Genomic DNA, 26,137 nt, shown 5'->3' on the forward strand with positions numbered 1-26,137 from the left:
GTGTATATTTTTTAATAGATGAGATTTATCGTGAACTCATATTCATTCACACTGATACTTCCAATTCCAATTTAAATGAATCTCTTCTATCTTGCTTCTGTTTCCCCTTTCCTCCATGCTGAAAATCCTAGTTCCCAAGGGTACCTATACAATTACTTGGTTGCTTTACTCCCCTCGCAATTCTAGCCAAGATTGAGCAGACTGGATTGAAGACTAACTTAGGTGAGGTATAAATAAAGAGCTTAATTTCTTAGAAAAGGCCTTTTGCACTTTTTGAATCTTCTGTATCCTTCTGGGTCTTAGGCTATTAATAAGTAGGCACAATCATCCCATAATGGCTCCTTCAAACTAGGGACACAGGGCCCGTGGGTTTTAGAAGTTTCAGTGAGAAAGGTAGAAATCAAGTGCATTTATGGGCTGTCACCACTTACTGCTCCTATGGCCCTGGTATGGGGTGACTGTGTCAGTCAAAGGCTAATTGGCCACTCCTCTATGGTTACACAGGGAATGAAAAATCCATTTATGAACAAAAGTTGTTGCTATCAAAAGATTATACCAGAAAGGGGGTAAAAATGGAGGTCACAAACTCTTCTCATTTAAGTTTAGATGAAGGCAGGAAAGCTACATATATGAATATATTTTATCAGTATACCAATAAAGAATGGAACGACTATATATTATACAGAATATATATTAATGTATTATATATCCTATCTCCAATTATTAAACATTAAGTACCTACCACATGCCAGGCACTGTGCAAGGCCCTGGGGAATCAAAGATAAATAAGACACACCCACTAACTTTGGGGGAAACAGAATGTAAGGTAGATAAAAAGCTATTTAAAACACAATAATACAGGTGAAAAAGTGGATTTCACTCATAGAGAAAGGTAAGATTAATTCTGGACAGGGAAAATTAAGAAAGGTTTTTTTTTTGTCAGAGCTATTTTTTTCAGTTTGGTGGTAAAGAATAGGAAGTGTTTTAATATCCCAAGCTGAGGATTTCTTTAGCACCCAGGAGGCCTGCCTCTCTGACTAAGAGGATACACCCCCATGAAGGTATCATCCAACTTCATGGGGAGATGGCGCAAGCCTGAAGCTGCCTGTAGAGGAATGGAACCACACCTCTGTTGATCATGAGCCCTAAAACAATATATAGGGCTTTTCCCTACCTAAAGGTCCATACAAGATGTCCCAAAGACCACCATGGGCTTGTAGTATCAGACAAGAGAACCATGGCAGTCTTTATAGGAGAGTATAATCTGCCTCTTAAACAAGTTAACAATAAGGATGAGTCTATTCCTGAGGGTTCTCTCACCCATGCTTCCCAAACATCTCCTACCACCCTACCAATTCCTGTTTTTATTTTCCCAGACGAGGTGTATCAGAAGGTAAATGCCCAATGAGAGATGCTGCCACATTACACAGGAAGGAAGAAAAGGAGTGGGTGGGAGAATTTAACAAACAAAATCTTCTCTATCAGGAGAGGAAAGAAAGTGAGGAAGAGTTGCAAAACCAAAAACATAAGTAATAAAAGAGAAAATAAAGAGAAGCACTGATGGAAAATCACTCAGTGGGAGTTGAAGCCACCTTTATGTCTCAGACAGTTTGTAGCAGATGCTTTCATCTCATAAAACTAGGATTTCTGTTAAAATAAGTCTATGCTCAAACCAGATTATTCTGACCTTAATAAGAATATAAAATAAGAATAAGAGTTATATGACCTTAATAAGAATAAAAAACCAAGCAACATATTATCTTTTCATGGGAGATTTAAGCTTTTATCTTTTAAAAATGTGTTTATTATGATACAATATATAAATATCATAAGATAAATATCTGAAGCCTCTTCTACTGCTTTGATCTCCTTCAGCTTTGTTTCTTGGCCCTATTTGCCAACACAACCCAGGAAAGAAACCTTGCTCTCTAATCTCTGATGGAGCAGGCTTTATGTTTTGTTTACCTGCAGCTGTGTCTTTTTCCCCCATCTGTTTTTGGTGTATGTGCAGATACCAGTGATGTGAGACAACAAAGCTAAAGCATGTTGTTTGCATTTCTTATCAAAGAGCCTATCATATTTTCTAAATAATGAGTAAGTTAATGCTGAAGCTTTGATGCATTAAAGGAACGTGAAACCTTAAAGGAAAAGTTCACTGGCAGCATGACTATGCTACCCATTTAAAAATATGATGAAACTTTTTAAAAAATATGAAATTGGAGTGCTACCAATTGTCTTTACCTAGGTGGGCCTGAATTGCTTGTACCTTGGGCCTTTCAGGGGAGCTTATGGCCACTTCCAGGGCTGTATCGAAAGGTCTACCAACCAGGACAAAGGGATTTTCCAATATCAAGTTTTGTTAACCAGAGGTAAACAATTTTCTTTCTGCCCAGTTGATTTAGTATTTTTGTAGTTTAGTTGCTATATGTATAGACAGAAATGTCTGCTAGTATCTAAGGTCTAGAAGATTGTAGAATATCTAAGACGGAAAGAACCTTAGAAATAGTTCAGTCAGCTTTCATAGATAATAAAAAAATCAATGGCCCCAGATGGTTAAATGACTTCCTCAGAGTGACAAATCTCAATTTTGGAGCTTATTGAAGATTATTCTAATAAAATATCAGAATATAATTCTCTAGAAGAGGCTAAAATATACACATTTCAAATTAAATATTACTTTTTCTTAGGAAAACATACAAAAATACTGAAAAAGCTATCCATTTGTTATCTAAAAATAAGGGCCACGGAAATAGAGAAAATCAGAAGCAAAGACATATCCTCAATTTAGTATGTAAAGCAGCAATAAGAAACTTTAATAGAGGATAGAGCTTAAAGTACGAAGTAAAGGAGGTATAAAGTGTACCTCTTATGGTGTGGTTTTGTCAGCAAAAGAATTCCTATATATAGAATACCATACCTTTTTAATTTCAGATTTCAAATTACAAGGGTTACTCTGCTGGCTGAAGAGGGATTTCTTGAATCTCTCTATAACCCTTCTTTTCAAATTGTGGTGCAAAGCTGGAGGAAGCTGCATAAAATAAGAAAACAATCATTATAAACAAATTGTTAACACTACACAGCTGACTACAAAAAGCATTCGCTGAGGGCCCATGTAACAATATTCACTCAATAGGACTATGTGAGAATTTAAATTTTACTGCAAATAGCATGACTAGATGCTATAATTTTTACCCTGCGATTCAGAAAGAATATATTATTTTGCTCTTTTTCAAATGGCTGCTTCCATTTATCTTATTGTTTCTTCATTGATTGATATTATTTTTCATTTAACAAATTATTTGTTAATTGCACACATATACTGAATTTTGTGAAGAACAGTCTTGACACAGAATGGTGCACTTTTATCAGATGTTTAGGTGCTTATAATATGCCCAGAACTATGCCAAACACTGTAGCCTTGGTACTATAGGATCTGACACTTTGGACCAGGAAACACATATCTGCTTTAGTAGTATATATAGTCAGATGCCTGTCTTGGAGTGCTCCTGAAAATTCAGCTGCAGAGAGGTCAGATTTAGGTACCAATCATTCCAGAAGAAAGAGAGGATAGATTAGCATATATTAAGACCAGACTAGGATGAGTTACATTTAGTAAGTGAGTAGTAGAAAGTCATGGTAGGACCTTAGAAAACATGGTAACAAAAAAAATGGGGATTAAAAAAATGATTTGTCATGCTTTGTAGGTTGGATCTCTACAAGAAAATCAAAAGTCCTGGAAAGCACAGAAAGATGAAGTGACATTTAGAAGAAGGATAATAGAAAAGAAATTGGGCCAGGATTAAAAGGGTCTCAGAGTGGAAATAATATTTGGTTTTGTTTAAATTATGGAAAGAACTTGAAGGGAGAGAAAGACGAACCAGTCAGAAAAAAGATGGCTAAGTGGAAAGGAAAATGTGATAGTAAGAGATCTCAATATTAAACAAGAATATAATTCAAAGCTCAGATCAAAAGAAAGAAGAATGTATCAGAAATAATTATTACCCCAACCCTGCTCTATTTTCTAGGCTCCTTTACAGGCTTAGTTAGTACCATGTGACTACTTTTGGTCAATAAAAATGATGTGTGTCACTCTGAGGATAAGACAATTCAAAGTCAGTGTGTTTTCTCCACCACTGTCCTCCCTACTGCAAGGAGCTTGGCATTACCATCCTATTCTGACTGCACAGCCACAAGAAGGAACAGGGCCACCTGAGCAGCCCAAATGCAACTGAGTAAGAAATAAACCTCTATTGTGTCAAGCCAAGGAATTTCAGGGTGTAACTGTTCGTTCAGCATAACTTAACCTTACCCTATTTACTCAAGTTTTGTCAGACAGGAGGACATATAAAAGATAATGGCAGAGCAAAGAATAGGGCCTACAGGGAGGGGCTCACAACACTGATTACACAGCCAAATAAAAACTTTTCATCATCCCAAATATAGTAGAATGTAGGGCCCATTATGAAGTACTGTACTTATATAAAACAGGAAAATAATTCAATTGAAAAATGTTTTTAAAAATATATCTTTGGCTGGGTGCAGTGGCTTATGCCTTTAATCCCAGCACTTTGGGAGGCCGAGACAGGAGGATCACCTGAGGTAAGGAGTTCAAGACTAGCCTGACCAACACGGAGAAACCCCATCTCTACTAAAAATACAAAATTAGCCGGGCATGGTGGTGCATGCCTGTAATCCCAGCTACTTGGGAGGCTGAGGCAGGACAGTCGCTTGAACCCGGGAGGTGGAGGTTGTGGTGAGCTGAGATAATGCCATTGCACTCCAGCCTGGGCAATGAGAGCGAAACTCCATCTCAAAAAATAAAAAATGTATCTTTTATCCTAGTGTTTGAGTCAAAATACGTTAATTCGCGAAGAAATAAGACTCTTCTGGAGATACTGAAGCACTTCAGTGTACTCTGAAATGTTTTGTAGGTTGGCAGCACTGAGTCTCCTCTGACCTCTTTTCAGGTCAATATTATAGTTTCTTTTGCCTTAATCCAGATGGGATCCCTTCCTCTGCTCCCAGCAAATAGTCATAATTATTATTGTCCTTTCACATGAAATGAAAGGAGGAAATTAAAAAAAATGTGGAAGAGAGAAAGAAAAGAGAGGAAGGGGGGTGCAGGGAGAGAGAGAGATTTCTCAGCATTAAGGAGCAAATCAAAGACAGATGAGAAGGAAAATGAGTATAAATGATATATATGTGTGAGAGAGAAAAGCAAAAGAGAAATGAATTTAACTTAGAATAGAAACAGACATGAAGGTGAGGAGCATGTGCATGTATATTCCTAGCAGGAAGATGGGATGGAGTAATGACGGGACCAGAAAGTACCTGGACAGAGCACAGGTTTGATAATTCCCTTTTGTAATGCACCAAAAGTTGCCACTTCCCCAAACCAAACACCAGAGAGCAGTGTTGGCCCAGAACCCTCTAGCTGCTGCCCAGCTGACTGCAAGGGGCTGTCAAACAGAAAGGCAGCGAGCCTTCTCTGCTATGACAAACTTCTGAAAGTGTGGAACACCAGTGGGCTCATAGCTTCCTTCAAAGGGGACTTAACCCACTACTGGAAGCTATGAGTATCAGATTATTAATTCAGGTACTCTGAGAATTCTTGCGATTTATTTAACTTGAGAAGCCTCTAGTTAAGTTAGAATTGTTTTTACTGCTCCTGATGGTCTGAATTAAGCCTCAAAAACTCATTTGAGTAAGTTAACATTCAGTCAACTTAAGCTGCATATATATTAGAAAGCTATTGCTCTTACTGGAATAATTATTACAATGGACAGCACCCCATCTTTGAAGTTTTTTCATACAAGAATTTAAAATTTTACACAAAATGATGACTCATGCATAGTTTAATTGCAGGTGATATAAACATAATAATATATTATATGTAAGGACTATAATACTAAGAATAGAATATTAATGTCTATGATTCATTTGAGCCAGACACTATGACTACTCATTTATGTGCAGTCTCACTTTTTTCTCCATGACAAACTTATAAAGCAAGTACTATTTTATAGGTGAGGAAGTCAGAGCTTAAAGACATTATGTAACATGCAAGAATACTTTCTGAGCAGTGTCTTCTAGCACAGCCATTATTCTAGAACAGATGCCACCATGACTAGCATTACTGTAGGATAGCACTTTATAGTTTAGAAACATTTTCCGCCAGGCACGGTGGTTCATGGCTGTATTGCCAGCACTTTGGGAGGCAAACGTGGGAGGACCGCTTGAGCCCAGGAGAGTTCAAGACCAGCCTTGGGCAACATGGAAAGATCCATCTCCAATAAAGAAACAAATAAACAAACATTTTTACATACTTTATTTTATTTGAGGCAAGTAGTCTCATAAGCTCCCCCATCTTACAAATGAAGAAAGTGACTCTTAAAAAGATAATTACTTCCTCAAAGTCACACACCTGAAAGCTTGGTTTTTGTTTGCTTGTTTTTACTATACTACACAAAGTAACAAAATAATGAAAGCCGATCTGCATGTTTTATACTAGGTTTTCTCAAACTTGCATAATATTAATATTGGAAAAGAATATATAGATTTCTACATATGGAAGAATATATGGATTCTTTTAAAGAACTTGCTATATTCTCTAGTATCTCCAAGAATACATCAGAAGACTATCCATTGTTCACAGGACTCCATTTGATAAAAAGTGATTTAAGTTAGTTCCTAATTCTATTTTTTAAAAAGTTATTTTGACATTACTGCATAAGAGGATATTTCCCTAAATGCTAAAACAGAATGTTCAAAGACTGTTATCAAACTAAATACACAAAACATAACACTTCAGTTAGAATTTACAAACCCTGAAAATGGCAGTCAATTTAAGAAATACAACTTTATCCTAAATATCTTATTCTGTTAAATCTAGGTCACCCTTGCCATTAGTACAGGAGATCCAGATGAGCAGGTATGGATGGTTCTAGTCTTATCCATCACTACTGCTGAAAAAACACAGAACGTTTCACCAATGACAGTCAGTAGTATAATTTTCATTGGAGGACAACACGTTGCTATTCTGAACTACATTTTTTTCCATTGGCAATAACTGTGGTTGTGAAGACAAACAATTCAAAGGCGCTTCAAATAAATGGCTTGCCTGTTCTCTAGGAGACCGATTTTTTTTTTTTTTTTTTTTTTTTGAGATAGAGTCTTGCTCTGTCACCCAGGCTGGAGTGCAGTGGCACCATCTCATCTCACTGCAAGCTCCACCTCCCAGGTTCATGCCACTATCCTGCCTCAGCCTCCCGAGTAGCTGGGACTACAGGCGCCCACCACCACGCCCGGCTAATTTTTTGTATTTTTAGTAGAGACGGTGTTTCACTGTGTTAGCCAGGATGGTCTCGATCTCCTGACCTTGTGATCCACCTGTCTCAGCCTCTCAAAGTTCTGGGATTACAGGCGTGAGCCACCGCGCCCGGCCCCAATGTTTAATTTTTAAAAGATGCTATATATCCTGATTTTCAAAGCATCTATTTAACAAAACAATCTAAATGTAAGTATAAAGTTAAATCCAGTGCTTCACTGGGCTGTGCAGGTGTGACCTAAGCAATAACACATAAAGACTCATACTCAAAGGTAACATATGTACTTTAGTCACCTTATATGTCCAAAGGTAGATTTGGGGTTCCAGCAATAGAAGTAAACCACTGATTTCATTCTTAGCTTGCTGGTCTTACGATTACCATTTCAGCTTTGATAAAAACAGAGGTCAAATCAGTTAGAAAGCAAGGTAAGGATTTTAACATCCTGCCTTCTAAAATAGTTGCTTTTAGATGATTTTCACTGATCTGTCTCCATGGAAACGAGACAGAAAAGGCCACCACCAACCAAAAGTAAGAAGTTTTCCGTGTTAAGTTCATCTGCTGGTTGTCAGGAGATATGTGGCCCCTCAGTTTAGGGCAGCTACCAAGTGTTAAGTCTGAGAGAGTTTGACTAGTAAATAAATATGTGAAAATATTGTCTTTTTGTTTGTTTTTCCAATTCATTCTCACTTTCAGTCTTCCTTTGCAATTAGCAAAGTAACTGATCTTGGTCTTTAACCTATAGCAAATACACTAGTATAATATTTACATGTATTTTTCTTTTTTATTTGAAAGTCATTGACTTTGTTTAGCACTATAAGTTAAAGTTCCTCAAAGAGGAATCATTCCCAACTATGTGCAATGTCATAAACTTTAGAGTATTCTTGAAATACATTTTAAAAATCACAATAGTTATATTTGAACTTGTAGCAAGGAATGCCATTCTGCCAAAAAAAATGAAATCATTTGTTACACTGGCAGTTCAAGAGCATAATAATAAGATATTTATAATAGTTTTCCTCTTGCTTTAAACTACTTTGAAATCCAATAAGAAAATGGTATACATTATAAAGTTTTTTATTACATAAAAATTAGCAAGACAGGCATATGAAAACTATATTTAAATTTCAAAGGATATTTCTCTCAATTGAATAGTTAATAGTTAAGAGAACTAAAAAGCTATTTAAAGCTATTTCCATAACACTAAAGTTAAGAATGCTTTTTCCATATTTCTATATCAGTATTTAAATGGACATGCATTAATATAACCACTTTACTCAATATAGATATGGCAGATTATATTTTGATGTATTAGTCAAGCTTCCCCCAATATTTCCCTGTACTCCTTCACCCTCTTTTACGTAATTAGTTAGACAATTCTGTGGTTGCCTAAGAGAAAGCTTGACAGCAGAAAATAGAAAAGTGATCAGTTTTATACTCTTGCATCTCCAAAAGGCAGCCATCGGGAAAGAAAAAAGTACACCAGAGTTTGGACAAAACTTGATAGATAAGACCCAGGCTACTCAGCCCCAGGCTTAAAGACTACCCAGGCTAAAGGGAAAGCAAGGAGAACTCAGAGGTAGGGAGACACCAAAGAAGGCGGTTCCTTGTCTAGTCCCCTAGGTTAAGTGTGTCAGTAAGCAGCCTGTCAGCTCCAAGTCCACCCTTTCATTATCCAGCTTGTGATACTGGAACATTTCTCCCTTGCCATCTAGCAGGATGCTAAGCTCTATCAGAAGAGAGCCCTGGAGGGATGCTGAAGGAGGATGGATCTTGTTTCCTGGCTCCAGTGATGCTCCTGCGTTGCCTTGCTGCGGCAGCTCATAGCAAACAGCACATGTGGGACCCCTAGAGGTTGGTGCTAACCCCCAGTCAAATCCAGTGGCACCAACTCTGCAGGTCGCTCCCCAGAGAATTCCATGGAGCAACACCTAACTCAGGGTGGCCTCCCCTGGTCCCATGGAGGGTGCTACCCAGCACAACACCCTCAAGTGCTGATTCCCAGCAAGTTCCAGGGCACAGTACCTCACTGTGGAGGGCTTGCCCAGGTCCCCCAGAGGGACGCTTTGCTTCAAGTTTCTCCAGTATAGCACCTTACTAATTTTTCTGATCTTTTCAGTAAGGTCAGGACTTCGACCTAGTGTGGGAGTGCCCAATTCTATATTTGTTCCTTTCTTGGGTGCTCTGCCTCAGCCCTAGAGGTTGTGACTTCTTTTTGTGCTCTTCCTACATCCTTTAGATTTCTCTTCCCCTCCCTAGTAGATAATACTCATCATAGTTAATAATTCTTTATATTAAACCTTCCCTGTTGAAATTATGGTATGGTTTCTGACTAGACCCTCACTGATACAGATACAGGTTTTAGGAATGTCCCAGAAGAGCCCATACAGATAGGATTTGGGAATTGGTTTGACTGTGCCCTTGGAACTGAGCCCAGTGCTGAGTTTTGTTTGTTCCTTTGCTTGTTGCCAATAGGACATGGGATGCTAGTAATCCATGGCATGCAGTTGCATCACAATTAATCAGGTTATCCTGATGAAGTGCCAACTGAAGCAGGTGCCTTGGAAGCCCAAATAGCTGCTGTTCTTGACTAGTAAACAGTAATGAAGAACACAAGGACTATGGCACAGAATGGGTTCTTTTGAATGCACTAGAGCACTTACAGAAAGAAAATGACAAGCTTGGGTCCTTTACAGCTCAGCTGAAGTCATGGTCTGAGACGTGGAAAGATCCCATGATAGCCCTAAAAGAATCCATTGCTTTCTTCTGCTACAGTGCTGATATGGCTGATAATCGAAATTTAATCGAGCAGCTTACTAAATTACAAGGTCGGATGAAGTCACATGTTATCAAATTTCTCATGTGAAAGTTAGAAAAAAAAAGAATTCTAAAACTTGGAATAGGAACATCTTGTTGAGACTACCCAAGTAAAACTAACAATCCTAAAACCAAGGTCACTCTGAGCCTTCATAGCAATTAAAAATAGCTTGCCACTCTGTGTCTGAGAACATGAACCTTTCTTTGCTTGAAAGCCCTATGATAACCTCATCTAGGACAAATGTCTTTAAAAGGGATGTTCATTTCCTCATGAGACCCAACACAATGAGGGTCAAATCCATAACTAGGGTCCTATTTCAATATGATCCAGGGGAATTCATGTACACCATGACCCAGTATGAAATAGGAAAAGAATTGCAAGATTTTGCTATTACATTTCAGCAGCAACCCAGAGAACATGTACAGGAGTGGATTCTAAGAAGGGTAGGCCAAGAAGGGTAAAAACTATAGCACTAGATCAGGCTGAATTCATTGATATGGGTGCACGTACTACAGACTCCAGATTTCACATGTTAATTCATGCAGCTGGAAGTAGTTTAACTGGTTGTTTGACTAAAACTTGTACTTAACCATGGTCTGTGTTTGATGAGGGTAAAATGCCAGAGCTTCTCTGGCATGTGAAGGGGTGATTTCAAAGGCTCAGAGAGACGGGCTCATTGGGGTAGATTTACCATGTGTGACTTGCACACCCACTCCCTAACCACATTCAGCAAGAACATCCAGAAGCCATTCCTTTCACTAAGACATTGAGAAATACATTGGAAAGGGGAGCACCAGCATCCTTGAAAAGCCCTGTGGTTGCTCTCCTTTGGAGGCCAGGTACGACACCGAACGATACATGATTTCAATGTATCCAGTTGTCAGGGGCCAACTGACAGCACTTGACCACTAATAGCAAACTGAGAGCATCTTCCATAAAGGGCAGCAGGGAGGTACTATTATTTAGAATGCCTTAGCCAACAGAGATCTTTGGCAGTGGTTAGTTGACTAGGGTGTTCCTGGAAAAGAAATAGATGGTCTGCCTATTAAAGTATTCCTTGATCAGTTTAACAGAAAAGAATATCTAGGTGTGGTAGACAGAAACCTGCCCTAAGTTGCCATTGCTACAGTGAAGAGTTATAGCCTCTCACACAGTTTCCAGATGCAAGTCAATTCAAAGACTCAAAGCCCCTTGATTAAGTGGAAAGCTGGGACCCCTTGAGGAAGGCCCCTGAAATATTACTACAAGTGCACACTATAAATTTTCCTCCAAACCTCCCCCAAGGAGAACTGCAGCCATTTACTAGAGTGACTGTTTACTGGGGAAAAGGAAATACACAGGCTTTCAGCAAATACTAGACACTGGTTGCAAACTGACATCAAGATTCCTAGAGTCTTATCATGTTACTGTGGTACACCATTTTTAATGATTTTTTGTTTTGGGATGTTTTGGGTAGGGATGGGGGTTAGTTAAATGAAATATGAGCCCAACGGGCCCAGTTGGTCCATTTAACTTGTGGTATTTCTCTTCAGTATCTGAATATTTAGTTGGAATTGCCAAAACTGGCAGCTGACAGCATCCCCCATTGGTTCTTTGAATCTAGAGCAAGGCAATGTTTATGTTTTGCTCGTGGATGTATCTCAAGTCCCTAGAATAGCATCTGGCACATAGTAGGCACCTAATAATTATATGTCAAGTGAGTGAATGAATGAATAAACCACATAAGATACACAATTTTAGACTTCAAAATAACAGTGACTTTCATGTCCAAAGGTCTTCTGCACTTCTTTGTCTAAAAAAAAGATTTTATTAACCATATATAACAGAGCCTTCAAGTTGTTTATTTCTAGACATATTTCTGTCAATAATTAATAGCCATTTTTTAGCACTGATTATTTTCTCAGTGCTAGGAATCACTGAGATTTACAAGTAGAAAATTTTAACAATTCTGGATTTTGTGTGGTTTTGGCTTTCACTCTCTGAAAGGTCCTATTTTCAACCTAGCATTCTCAGAATTAATGTGTGGGCACTATTTTCCTCTTTCTTTCCTAGAGTAAAGCTGCTTAAGAGCAAAGAATCCCAACTCCGTCTCCACTTGCACCCCTACAGGAGGGCCATTTACGTTGAAGTTTGGTTTGTTTGGGCACTAACGGTAAGAGAGGATGTTAGGAATCATAGGGAAAATCCTATATATTTGCTTTGTTACTCTACTGCCTTCCCAGCTCTGCTGCTAAACTAAAGTGTCCCCACATGTATGTAGCTGGGGAGGATAAGAACAAGAATTCAATCTAAAGTCCTCCAAAATAGTTCTTCAGCAATATTAGCACCAAACTTGCATTTAAGATGAAAAGGAAATAAAAAGCTAGAACACTGACCTGTGTGATATAGATTATTTTGTGCAGCTGAATTAATATCTGCTGAATAGGATCGCTGATCTGACGCACTTTCCTCTGGGACACAGCAATTCCTGCTGATGCTGTGGGTGATAAATTTTGTAGTTAGTCAAGTTCTCTTTCAAAAGTTACATTAGTGAAAAAATGAAGTAAAATTCTAACACAAATTTTAAAGCAAAGACTTCACCTTATCAATGAGACAATATGCAGAGACCCTGTAATACTTCAACATTTTATGACATGGAATAAAAAATATCTTCCCTTTACTTCTCAGACTTCTAAGTAATACAATGATATTATCTATCATAACATCTGAAAGACTGCTTATCACTTGGATATTTTGCTGGCAATTACAGCAGGCTGCCATCAGGAGTCAGCAGTGCCTTAGATACAGTAGCCACTGAAAAGCCAGGCTTCAGACATGTATAGTTAAGAGGCTATCATGCTTTTAACTTTTAAATTCATTATGCCTTCCGTAACATATTTTAAGACTAATTTTATCAAAACTATGAAATGTAATCACTGAACATTCTTACAGAGCAAAAAAAATGAAAATTCTTTTAGCTAGAATTAAATAACTTTCAAACCTTTGATTATTACAAATTATAATTTTCACATAGATTTCTCTCCATGTCTAAGTAGGGCACATTTATAATTTATCCTGAATTCTCATCATACAGCCACACCACCTTCACAGTTTTCAGACTAATTCGGTGTCAAATTACATATTAGTTGCTTTCCCAGCATCCTCTGTCATAGCCACAGTCTGTTCTTAACCTGAGGACTATAAAATTATTTAAAGGAATGACTCTTTTCTCTAGATTACCTACAAGGCCACCTCTGCCTCTTTTCACCCACAGAACCACATTGGATAAAACAAAAAGAGACTTCAGATATGTGATGTGCATTATCTTCCTTCCTTTCCCTTCCTTCTCTTTCTCTTTCCTTTCCTCCCCTTAACCTAGAGTGTGCTTTCCGCAATAAAACTTCTCTTGCTAATTTCCTTTAAAAAAAAAAAAAAAGATGAAAGTTCCAAAGACCCTCTTTTCTTCCCTTCACACAACATTGAGCTACTATGAAGTTAAACATGAATATAGTTATTGCTTTAACAACAGCTAAACATTTTTAAAAATGCTTCTATTATAAGCACTTCCTGAGAAAGCTTGCATATTTTACCATAAATATTTTGTTTTCAAGACATTTAAAGAGAACATTCAATGTGGTCATTTAAAAGAGTCAACTTGTTTTATTATAAGCACATGAAAATGTATATTTAAGACATAAAATGCAAAAAAGAATAAAACATAAACATTCAAAGAAATACTACTTTCTTTACAGATATCTTTACTGAGTTAGTTTAGAATTTAGCACAATAATCTAGTTCTAGCTCATCTGCAGTTAATACCTTGTTTAAATGTTTGAAATTTAAAGAGTCTCTATCCCATGGACACAATGTTTACTCCTTTTAATATGAATTATTTGATTATTAATATGAGGTTTAATAAATACCCTTGGGATAAAAACGTAAAGAGGCAAATAGAAAGAGTTAATGTAGCTCTAAAATAGAAAACAGAGAGCTGGAGTTGTCTGCTCCATCTTGTGGAGATGGCCAAGTGTACACATGCCATATTTTCTACAGTAGTGCTTCTTGGAGAAATAATTCTTAAAATGTAACTGTTTGTCTAGACCCAAAACAAATACTAGACAGTGTGTAACATGACCAAGTTGTTATTGCTACAGAAAAATTAACTTTGCATTCTCTGAAAATGGAGAGCTTGATCTTTTAAAATCATTTTTATACTATGTTTTTGATTTGTAGATGCAACATTCATAGTTTATAGATTCATAGATTTTAATGAGTTAAAATCTCACAACATGGCAAAGAGTTCTTAGGTCTGTGATGACATTTTGAATGGGATATCACATAGGTTTGACTCTACCTTGCCACAAGAATGTGCCCATCTGTGGCCCTAAATACAAAAACAAAGAGTTAGCTAGAATGTCTGCCTTCTGAATTAATCAACTATGCAATTTTTTTAACTTAAAAATTATTTTTATTGAGACCCTTTGACCACTACCCTCACAATCCCAACACATCCTTGACTTCTGGAAATACTTTTGATTACTTAGTTATTAAAAAATAAAGTTAAAAATATTTAATTACGCATGCCCCTATAAAAACAAGCAAGCAAACAAACAAAAATGTTAGTTGTACAAATGAGATTCAAGGCTCCCAGGAGCCACCACCCATCACAGCCACCTCCCCAGAAATAACCTGTGATATCAGAGGGGTGTGTTGACTTCCACTCACTTTTCTATCCATTTACATACATAAATGTATACTTCAAAACAGTATTTTTCAAACCATACTTGAGTCCTGAAGCCAATTTTAATGTTATGATCAGCATTTTGAAAAATGATATCAAATGAATCGGAACTAGATTTTAAAATTTCAGAGTACATTGGAAGGGTCCACTCAGCCAAGACATAAAATGTGTTTTCTATTGATAGTCATTTCCAAGCATTTGAAAGCTACTATTATAGAAAATCTATAGTAGTCTGTCCGTCCTCCCTTCCTCCTTTCCTCTCTTTCTCCATTGCACTCTTCCTCCCTTCTTTCCTCCCTCCTTCCTTGCCTTCCTTTGTAAACAAATGGTGACACATCACATCACATAAACTGTTGTACAATTTATTTTTTTCACTTAGTCTATCATGGAGATGGTTTATTATCAACACATGCAGTTCTAGCCCATTCTCTGTAACCGCTGAAGACTACTATGTGTCCTGGATGCACTGTAGTTTACACAGCCACTTCTGTCTTAGTGGACACTTCCTTTGCTTTCAATTTCTCATGATAATAAGTGATGCTGCAGTGAATATACACCGGCATGCCTCATTGTGCGTAAGTACAAGAGTTATTTTAGGGTAGACACAGTGAAGTGAAATAGCTGGACCCAAGGATACATTGTAACAAATACATTTTTAAGTGGCTGAGTCAATTTACACTCTGACCAGAAAAGAATCCATTTTTCTACACCTCGGTCAACAATATATATTATCAAACTTTTCCACTGTGCCAATCTGATTGCTTTTGTATTTATCTAAACGCTAGTGAGGTTGCTGTACTTCTTTGGTAAATTTCTTGCTTGTATCCATAGTTCTTTGTTCTTATTGATTTGTAAATGCTCTTTAGATATTCTGAATACTCATCCTTTTATTACATTTTTAAAAAATTGAAACAGGGTCTCACTCTGTCACTCAGGCTGGAGTGCAGTGGCATGATCACAGTTCACTGCAGCCTCTGCCTCCTGGGCTCAAGCAATCCTCCTGCCTCAGCCTCCCGAGTAGCTGGGACCACAGGCATGCACCACCACACTTGGCTAACTTTTATATTTTTAGTAGAGACAGGGTTTCACCACATTGGACAGGCTCGTCTTGAACTCCTGGCCTCAAGTGATCCACCCACCTCGACCTCCCAAAGTGTATTTTTATTCTTCATTTAAAGGTTATTAACTGCCAAACATTTGGCAAATGTTAGCCATAACATTTTGTCTAGCTTTAAAAACATTCTCTCTCAGTATATCTTTTAGATTAGCCCACTGAAAACGCTACACTTTATGACTGTTCACCAAAAAAAAAGCAGCATATATTTATATTATCAATTTTATACTGAGAATATTTGTATTAAAACAATTTTTTTATTAAAGAGACATCGGTGAGGCTGATCACAGTTCATGTGCAATGTCAGTCATACATAATATGCCCATGATTCATATCTATGTGGTATTTCCTACTGCAAAATATATACACAATATTTGGTCTCCTTAAAATTTAAATAAAATCAAAGTTTAAAATATTGGGATACTTTGTATTCTTTTATAGTTTTTATTAAAATAGTAAATTTGACTAGTGTTTTAAAACTTAGAAGGAAACTACGAAATTTCTTATAAGAGGCAATTTACTTAAAAGCGTCAAAAAGTCATTACATAATTATATTTGCTAGCTTACTCTGTTGCAAGCATGATGCTAAAGAGCTATTTTGTTTCCCCTTTGCAGTGTTAGGTCATAGGACTTGCAAGAAGAGCAGTCCTTCTTTTTTAGCAAGAACTTGGGTGAGAAACTGGGAGGTGTTTTACACATTTAGTCTGCTTTAATCCACAGAGGAGACTAAATGCATAAAACACCTCCCAGTGCCTGTAAACTGTCTGCTCCTTTATTGGTGTAGATTCTACCCCCATTTTACAGATGAGGAGACTGAGTGCTGTGGTCTAAATGCTTCTGAACCACCAAAATTCACAGGTTGAAATCCTAATCCCCAAGGCAATGGCATTTGGAGGAAGTGAGCTTGGGAGGTGATTAGGTCCTAAGGGCGGAGGCCTCATGAATGGAATCAGTGCCGTTATAAAAGAGGCCAGAGGGAGGTGGTCACCCCCTTCTACCATGCAAGGACACAGCTAGAAGGTGCCTCTGGTTACTGCAAATACAAAACAATATCTCCTTCCCATAATGAAATATTATTTCTCTTTTTAAAAGGACTGCTACTTTTAACACGATGTTCTATCTATCTCTCTCAACATTTAATTAATTATTTTTGGAAAGCATGTAGACATAATAAGCTGGAAGCATTAGGTCTTTACAGCTAGTGCTGTGCACTACATTCTGCTTTAGTATATCATTGCATAATAAAATAGCAAAGTTAGTTGCCCATCCCTGGTGCTTTGACACTTGACTTATACTATATGTCCATTCTATTGAAACTATAATTCACAATATACACTTTGAAGCTGTTAATAACTACAAATTAAACCCAAAAAAGTGGGTTACACTGTACTCTCCCAGTTGATCAAAATATGGTATCAATGTATTATTTTTCTGAATTCTCTCAGCTAAGGATCAGGAACTTTTGGACAACTGGAGAAAAAAAAGGTTAAGGAAGGAAATCCATGAAGAAGCAAAAAAATATACTGTTTTCATGAATGGGGGGCCAAAACACACATGAGCTTCTCTATATTGGACCAACAGTGTTGTCAAACTACAATACAAATTTACTCTCACCTCTTTACTATCATAACAATGAAATAAAATAACGTAATTGTAGTTCAAATCTGTAAGTGTTCAGCAATCAATCCCTGTGTCCCTGGTTAGATGAAGAATCTTGAACTCATAAGGATTTCATAGAAGGTTCACCCAGACAACCATGGATGTAGGCTAAAGAGCAAATTCAAATGTTAATTTGAGAAGACCAGGAAGAATTAGAAGGTCTTCAATAGCACAGGAAATGTATTGGGTGTGAGGGAAGTTGTATGTGAGTGTGGGTTCCTAGGAGAAGGAATAATTCCAGCAAAGGGTGAAGTCAGCTAAGTGAGGGCTGCAACTGAAGAACGGCAAACTGTTCAGTTTAGCTGGTGTGCAGTACAATAAAAAAAGTACAGCATGTATAGAGCTGGAGAGGTAGCCAGGGACCATACACGATGGTGAGAAACAATAAGGCTGACTGTATTTCAGGAAAGGTGATCTCACGGGAAGAGGATCATACAGTTGAAGTCAGAGGCCTGGCTTGCATTGCAATATGGTTTTCAGAAAGTCACAACTTCTTTGGGCCTTAGTTTCTTCATCTGAAATGGCAGAATGGTAAAAATGGGACTAGAACCAAGGGGGCTGAGGTCATACACATTGTGGGGTAAATCAATCTACAGTGCACTGTAGCTGTTTCCCCATGGGGAGCAGGAGCCAAGGACTGCTGAAGCTTGGGACTGAGACACTGAGAATATGATGTTCCATCAGAAGAGAGAGGGAAGTGACAGAGGAGATGGTGCATGGACAATGGAAACTTCCCAACACAGACCAGTAGACCATTCTATAATCAGACAAAAAGTGTTTGGAAGGAGCTTGACAGTCTAGGCCTAGATGCTCCTGCTACCCTAGCCTCCGGCAGAGTTTCTCACAGAATGGCAGGAAGCTGAGTCAAAGCATCAGCTCCTTTCACCTCTGGGTGATCAGGCAACAAACTTCCTTTCATTTGAAACTTCAGGAACAAGCTGTTTAAAGGCCAGAGGCAAGGCTGCTTTGAAGTCCTTAACTCTTGAATTCTGGCTGAGCCTCTTTTAAGTAATGTGTCTTATATTCCCATAATGGGTAACGTCACAGTATATTTAACTAACAATCTACACCAATAAAGGAGCAGACAGTTTACAGGCCTGTAGTGTTAGAGGTTAACCTGCAGAAATTAATATACTGGTATGATTTTACACCCAGTCAAGAACTTGATCACAAAAATGGTATCATTTTATTGCCCTATAGAAGTTCTACCAGTCTTACACTTAATTTAGCAATCTTATGTCAGCTTTTCTTTCTTGCTTAACTACATAAATCTCTGTTCTTCAAATGCTCTTGAATCAGCATTTTTGTCTTCCACCTGGTTCTATCAACAATGCGTTGAATAAAACTCAGACACTTGCCAAAGAACAACTTTAAGAATTGTGCTTTTGCACCCCAATATAAAAAATAATAAGTAGTTATATAAACAGAAAAATTTTTAATTGACACACTATATGAAACATCCCAAATAAATTATTGAATCCATACTGAGCAGAGTCAATTAAGAATGAACAAGGTTCCAGCTATAGTGGAGGGCAGGCAGGTATCCCAGAGAGAAGAAAGAGGCCTCTTGCTTTCAGGAGAGGGAACTGCTGTAGCAACCATTATAGAATGGTTTGGACACAGCCTTAGTTGTATCAACATTTTTCTTGAAGAAAGGGAATTAATAGAAGCTTAATGACTGATTCAATGATTAATACTCCCTTATGGTTTAAATGTACTCTGAGATCCTTAAAAAACTACTCCCCAGACAGGAGCCAACACATGGATAGATTCTTAGCTACTGGTGCTTACATTTCTACACAGGAATAATTTGATTAGATGTCCATATGTATGTCCAAAATGGTATGGCTCATGTGCAACAGACCCCACATGAACCTAAGGTCTTTGATATCCAGGTTTCTTCTTCTTATAATTGGCTCTTCTGTCACTGTCCTCAATTCTCAAATTGGTCAATACAACAAACTAATTCAAAGCATATTTGTAAATACTTTTAACATATTTTTTAAATCCACTATAAATTACTAATAATGGCAATTTGGAATTTGAGGGTGATGCTTTTCGCTGTTAATTCAATTATTTTATACACCATGCTACAATCATCACCCAAGTCATGCTGACCTACCTCCCTTTACTCCTACCAGAGAGTGGGATACCTTTCAACCCTTACTTCCTTTAGCCTTTCCTCCCAGGCAGAAACCCAAATGGCACGAGTGTGAGTTGCCATTTAACAGGTGATATGCAATTTGGATTTAGGCTTGAATTGGAACCACCAGTAACTCTTGTGAGATGAGTATCCGTTTGAAAACACATTACCCTAAAATGACCATGAAAAAAATCTACATCTCCAAGAAGCATCCTCCTGGGACCCTGTACACAGTCGTTTGGCACCTCCCTTGGCATGAAGAATGAGGAAGCAAATAATCATTGGTAAAGGAAATTTCTTATCTCAATCTGAAATCTAAAATATATATGTATATATTTTAATATAATAAAATAAATTTAAATAAAAATAAAATATTTTAAAAGTCTAATACAAAAAAATCAGTGATTCCCTCACTGCTTCTGATTACTTATGCAGTTGCTTTCAATACAATAGCAAAGATAAACAAGAGTTTACACAGTGATGGGTCTAAATCAGTTACTCAATAAATAGTTTTCAAGGGCCTGATCTCAGAGGAAATACTCCAAGGTATTTACAAGTATACCTCATCTCATTGCACCTTATTATATTGCACTTCAAAGATGTTGCTTTTTTAAAATTTTTTTACAAATTTAAGTTTTGTGTCAATTCTGCATTGAGCAAGGCTACTGGCACCATTTTTCTAGTAGCATGCATTTACTTCATGCCTCTGTGTCACATTTTGGTAATTCTTGCAATATTTCAAACATTTTCATTATTAGATCTGTTGTGATGATCTGTGATGACGGATCCTGCATGTCACTATTGTAATTGTTTTGGGGCACCACAAACTGCACTCATATAAGATAGTAAACTTAATTGATGGATGTTGTGTGTACTCTGACTGTTCCACCAACCAGCCATTCCCCCATCTTTCCCTTCTTCATAGGCCTTCCTATTCCCTGAGACACAACAACACTGAGATTAAGCCAGTTAATAATCCTACAATGGCCTCTAATTGTTCAAGTGGAAAAAAGAGTCACATGTCTCTTACTTTCAATCAAAAGGCAGAAATGATAAAGCTTAGTGAGGAAGGCATGTCAAAAGCCAAGATACCAGAAAGCTAGGCCTCTTGCATCAAATAGTTAGCCAAGCTGTGAATGCAGAGAAAAGATTTTTGTGGAAAATTAGAAGTGCTACAACAGTGAACACATGAATAATAACAATGACAGCCTTATTGCTTATATAGAGAAAGATTTAGAAGATAAAAGATCAAACCTGCCACAACATTCCCTTAAGCCAAAGCAGAATTCAGAGGAAGGCCCCAACCCTCTTCAACTCTATGAAGTCTGAGAGAGGTGAGAGAGCTGCAGAAGGAAAGCTAGAAGTAGTAGATGTTGGTTCGTGCAGTTTAAGGAGAGAAGCCATTTCCATAACATAAAAGTACAAGGCAAAGCTGTAAACGCTGATATAGAAGTTGCAGCAAGGTAAGATCTTCTTATGATCCAGCTAAGATAACTGATGAAGATGGCTACACTAAACAATAGATTTTCAAGGTAGACAAAACGGCCTTTTATTGCAAGTAGAGGCCATCTAGGACTTTCATAGCTAGGGAGGAGAAATCAAAGCCTGGCTTCAAAGTACAGGCTGACTCTCTTGTTAGGAGCTAATGCAATAGGTAATCTTAGGTTGAAGCCAATGCTTATTGACCATTCCAAAAATACTAGGGCCCTTAAGAATTGTACTAAATCTATTCTGCCTATGCTCTATAAATAGAACAACAAAGCCTGGATGAAAGCACTCTGTTTATTGAATATTTTAAGCCAACTCTTGAGATCTACTGCCCTGAAATAAAGATTCCTATCAAAATATTGATGTTCTTTGACAAAATACTTGGTCACCTAAGAGTTGTGATGAGGAGGTACAGGATATTAATGTTGTTTTTATGTATGCTAACACAACATCCATTCTGCAGTCCAATGATCAAGGAGTCATTTTGACTTTCAAGTCTTATTATTTCAGAAATCCATTTCATAAGGCTATAGCTGCAATAGATAGTGATTCCTCTGATGAATCTAGGCAAAGTCTATTGAAAACCTCCCAGAAAGGATTCACTATTCTAGATGTCATTAAAATTTATGCATTTTAGCTCCAGATCAACTCCAAGAACAAACTAGGAATCCTGAGAGGATTCACAGACCCTCTGAAGGAAGCAGACTGCTCCTGCAGGACCTAGGAGACACCCCAAATGCTCCAGCTGCAGCAAGATCTGCCCAAGGAGAGTCAGAGCTCTGGCACACCTAGCTCTGCCCCCACCTGATGGTTCTTTCCTACCCACCCTGGTAGCGGAAGACAAAGGACGTATAATCTTGGGAGTTCTAGGGCCTCACACACCGCTAGTCCCTCTACATGCTACCATAGCTGATGGTCTTTGGAAAACACCACCTCCCGGAAGGAGGCCAACCAGCACAAAAATAGAGCATTAAACCACCAAAGAACCCTTATGGAGTCCATTGCAACACCCGCCCCACCACCTCCACCAGAACAGGCACTGGCACCCATGGTTGAGAGACCCATAAATGGTTCACATCACAGGACTCTGTGCAGAAAACCCTCAGTACCATCCTGGAGCTGGGTAGACTTGCTGGGTGGCTAGATCCAGAAGAGACACAACAATCACTGAGGTTCAGTTCACAGGAGGCCACATCCATAGGAAAAGGGTAAGAGTACTACATCAAGGGAACACCCCATGGGACAAAAGAATGTCAACAACAGCCTTTAGTCCTAGACATTCCCTCTGACAGAGCCTACCCAAATAAGAAGGAACCAGAAGACCAACCCTGGTAATATGACAAAACAAGGCTCTGTAACACCCCCAAAAAATCACACTTGTTCACCAGCATTGGAGCCAAACCAAGAAGAAATCCCTGATTTACCTGAAAAAGAATTCAGGAGGTTAGTTACTTAGCTAATCAGGGAGGAACCAGAGAAAGGTGAAGCCCAGTGCAAGGAAATCCAAAACACAATACAAGAAGTGAAGGGAGAAATATTCAGGGAAATAGATAGTTTAAAGTAAAAACAATAAAAAAATTCAGGTAACATTGGACACACTTATAGAAATGCAAAATGCTCTGGAAAGTCTCAGCAATAGAATTGAACAAGTAGAGCTCAAAGACGAGGTCTTTGAATTAACCCAATCGAACAAAGACAAAGAAAAAGGAACAAGAAAATATGAACAAAGCCTCCAAGAAGTCTGGGATTATGTTAAACAACCCAATACCAAGAATAATTGGTATTCCTGAGGAAGAAGAGAATTCTAAAAGCTTGGAAAACATATTTGGGGGAATAATTGAGGAACAATTCCCAGCCTTGCTAGAGACCTAGACATGAAAATACAAGAAGCACAAAGAACACCTGGGAAATTCATTGCAAAAAGATCATCACCTAGGCACATTGTCATCTGTTATCCAAAGTTAAGATGAAGGAAAGAATCTTAAGAGCTGTGAGGCAGAAGCACCAGGTAACCTATAAAGGAAAACCTATCAGATTAATAGCAGATTTCTCAGCAGAAACCCTACAAGCTAGAAGGGATTGGAGCCCTATCTTCAGCCTCCTCAAACAAAACAATTATCAGCCAAGAATTTTGTATCCCAAAACTAAGCATCATATATGAAGGAAAGATACAATATTTTTCAGACAAACAAATGCTAAGAGAATTCACCACTACCAAGCCACCACTACAAGAACTGCTAAAAGGAGCTCTAAATCTTGAAACAAATCCTGGGAACACATCAAAACAGCACCTACTTAAAGCATAAATCAAAACCTCTAAAACAAAAATACAAGTTAAAAAACAAAACCAAAAAACAAAAAAAAAACAAAAGTACACAGGAAACAAATAGCACAATGAATGCAACAGCACCTCACATTTCAATACTAACATTGAATGTAAATGGCCTAAATGCTCTGCTTAAAACATACAGAACCACAGAATGGATCAGAACTCACCAACCATCTGCTGTCTTCAGGAGATTCACCTAACACATAAGGACTCACAAAAGTTTAAAGTAAAGGGGTGGAAAAAGGCATTTCATGCAAATGGACACCAAAAGTGAGCAAGGTAGCTATTCTTATATCAGACAAAACAAACTTTAAAGCAACAGCAGTTAAAAGAAACAAAGAGGGACATTATAAAATGGTAAAAGTCCTTGTCCAACAGGAAAATATCACAATCCTAAATATATATGCACCTAAAACTGGAGCTTCCAAATTTATAAAACACTAATAGACCTAAGAAATGAGAATGGCCAGGCGCGGTGGCTCATGCCTGTAATCCCAGCACTTTGGGAGGCCGAGTGGGCAGATCACGAGGTCAGGAGATCGAGACTATCCTGGCTAACATGGTGAAACCCCATCTCTACTAAAAATACAAAAAATTATCCAGGCATGGTAGCGGGTGCCTATAGTCTCAGCTACTCGGGAGGCTGAGGCAGGAGAATGGCGTGAACCTGGGAGGCGAAGCTTGCAGTGAGCCAAGATCGTGCCACTGCACTCCAGCCTGGGTGACAGAGCGAGACTCCATCTCAAAAAAAAAAAAAAAAAAAAAGAAAGAAATGAGATAGACAGTAGCGGGGACTTCAGTACTCCACTGACACAATTAGACAGGTTATCAAGACAGAAAGTTAACAGAGAAACAATGGATTTAACTAAATACCTTGAAACAAATGGACTTAACAGATATATACAGAACATTTCATCCAACAACTGCAAAACATACATTCTATTCAACAGTGCATGGAACTTTCCCCAAGATAGACCATATGATAGGCCATAAAATGAGCCTCAATAAATGTTTAAAAATTGAAATTATAGCAAGCACTCTCTTAGACCACAGTGGACTAAAAGTGGAAATCAACTGCAAAAGGAACCTTCAAAACCATGCAAACACATGGAAATTAAATAACCTGCTCCTGAATGAGCAATGGGTCAAAAACACAATCAAGATGGAAATTTAAAAATTCTTTGAAATGAATGACAATAATGACACAACCTATCAAAAGGTCTGGGATACAGCAAAAGCGTTGCTAAGAGGAATGTTCATAGCCCTAAACAACTACATCGAAAAGACTGAAAGAGCACAAACTGACATTCTAAGGTCACACCTCAAGGAACTACAGAAACAAGAACAAACCAAACTCAAACCCAGCAGAAGAAAGGAAATAACCAAGATCAAAGCAGAATTAAATGAAATTGAAACAAAAAATATACAAAAGATACATGAAACAAAAAGCTAATTCTTTGAAAATATAAATAAAATTGATAGACCCTTAGCAAGATTAATCAAGAAAAGAGAGAAAATCCAAATAACCTCACTAAGAAACAAAACAGGAGATATTACAACTGACACTATGGAAATACAAAAGATCATTCAGGTTACTATGAACACCTTTATGCATATAAACTAGAAAACCTAGAAGAGATGGACAAAGTCCTAGAAAAATACAACCCTCCTAGCTTAAATCAGGAAGAATTAGTTACCCTGAACAGACCAATAACAAGCAGTGAGACTGAAATGGTAACTTAAAAATTACCAACAAAAAAAGGTCCAGGACCAGAGGGATTCACAGCAGAATTCTACCACACATTCAAAGAATTGGTACCAATCCTTTTGACACTATTCCATAAGATAGAGAAAGAGGGAACCCTCCCTAATTCATTCTATGACGCCAGCATCGCCCTAATAACAAAACCAGGATAGGACATAATCAAAAAAGAAAACTATAGACTGAAATCCTTGATGAATATAGATGGTAAAATCCTTAACAAAATACTAGCTAACAAAAATCCAACAACATATCAAAAAGACAGTCCACCATAATCAAGTGGATTTCATACCAGGGATACAGGGATGGTTTAAAATACACAAGTCAATAAATGTGATATACCACATAAACAGAATTAAAAACTAAAATCAAATGATCATCACAATACATGCAGAAAAAGCATTCAACAAAATCCAGCATCCCTTTATGATTAAAACTCTCAGCAAAATTGGCATACAATGGACAGACCTCAATGTAATAAAAGCCATCTATGACAAACCCATAGAAAACATAATACTGAGTGGGGAAAAGTTGAAAGCATTCTCTCTGAGAACTGGAACAAGACAAGGATGCCCACTCTCACCACTACTCTTCAACATAGTACTGGAAGTCCTAGCCAGAGCAGTCAGGCAAGAGAAGGAAATAAAGGGCATCCAATCAGTAAAGAGGAAGTCAAACTGTCACCGTTTGCTGTCAATATGATCATTTACCTTGAAAACCCTAAAGACTCCTCCAGAAAGCTCCTAGAACTGATAAAAGAATTCAGTAAATTTTCTAGA

The 26,137-nt window shown here is 37.8% G+C and overlaps 1 protein-coding gene across 16 annotated transcripts in view; it reads right to left on the reverse strand.

Annotated features, from left to right (window-relative positions):
- The window catches only part of NEK10 (NIMA related kinase 10), a 257,967-nt gene that overhangs the window by 19,321 nt on the left and 212,509 nt on the right, over positions 1-26,137 (reverse strand). For 8 of the 16 annotated variants that reach the window (XM_055109577.3, XM_034956001.4, XM_057301621.2 and 5 more), the window contains 3 exons: positions 14,477-14,506; positions 12,519-12,619; positions 2,918-3,028 (listed from right to left, as the gene is read on the reverse strand). In XM_055109577.3, coding sequence (XP_054965552.1) covers positions 2,918-3,028; positions 12,519-12,619; positions 14,477-14,506 — 242 coding nt within the window. The remainder of the gene's footprint in view (positions 1-2,917; positions 3,029-12,518; positions 12,620-14,476; positions 14,507-26,137) is intronic. The other 8 variants (XM_055109578.3, XM_055109574.3, XM_057301625.2 and 5 more) reach the window with 1 other exon arrangement.

The sequence above is a fragment of the Pan paniscus genome, chromosome 2, assembly GCF_029289425.2.
Source record: "Pan paniscus chromosome 2, NHGRI_mPanPan1-v2.0_pri, whole genome shotgun sequence".
Taxonomy (NCBI): Eukaryota; Metazoa; Chordata; class Mammalia; order Primates; family Hominidae; genus Pan; species Pan paniscus.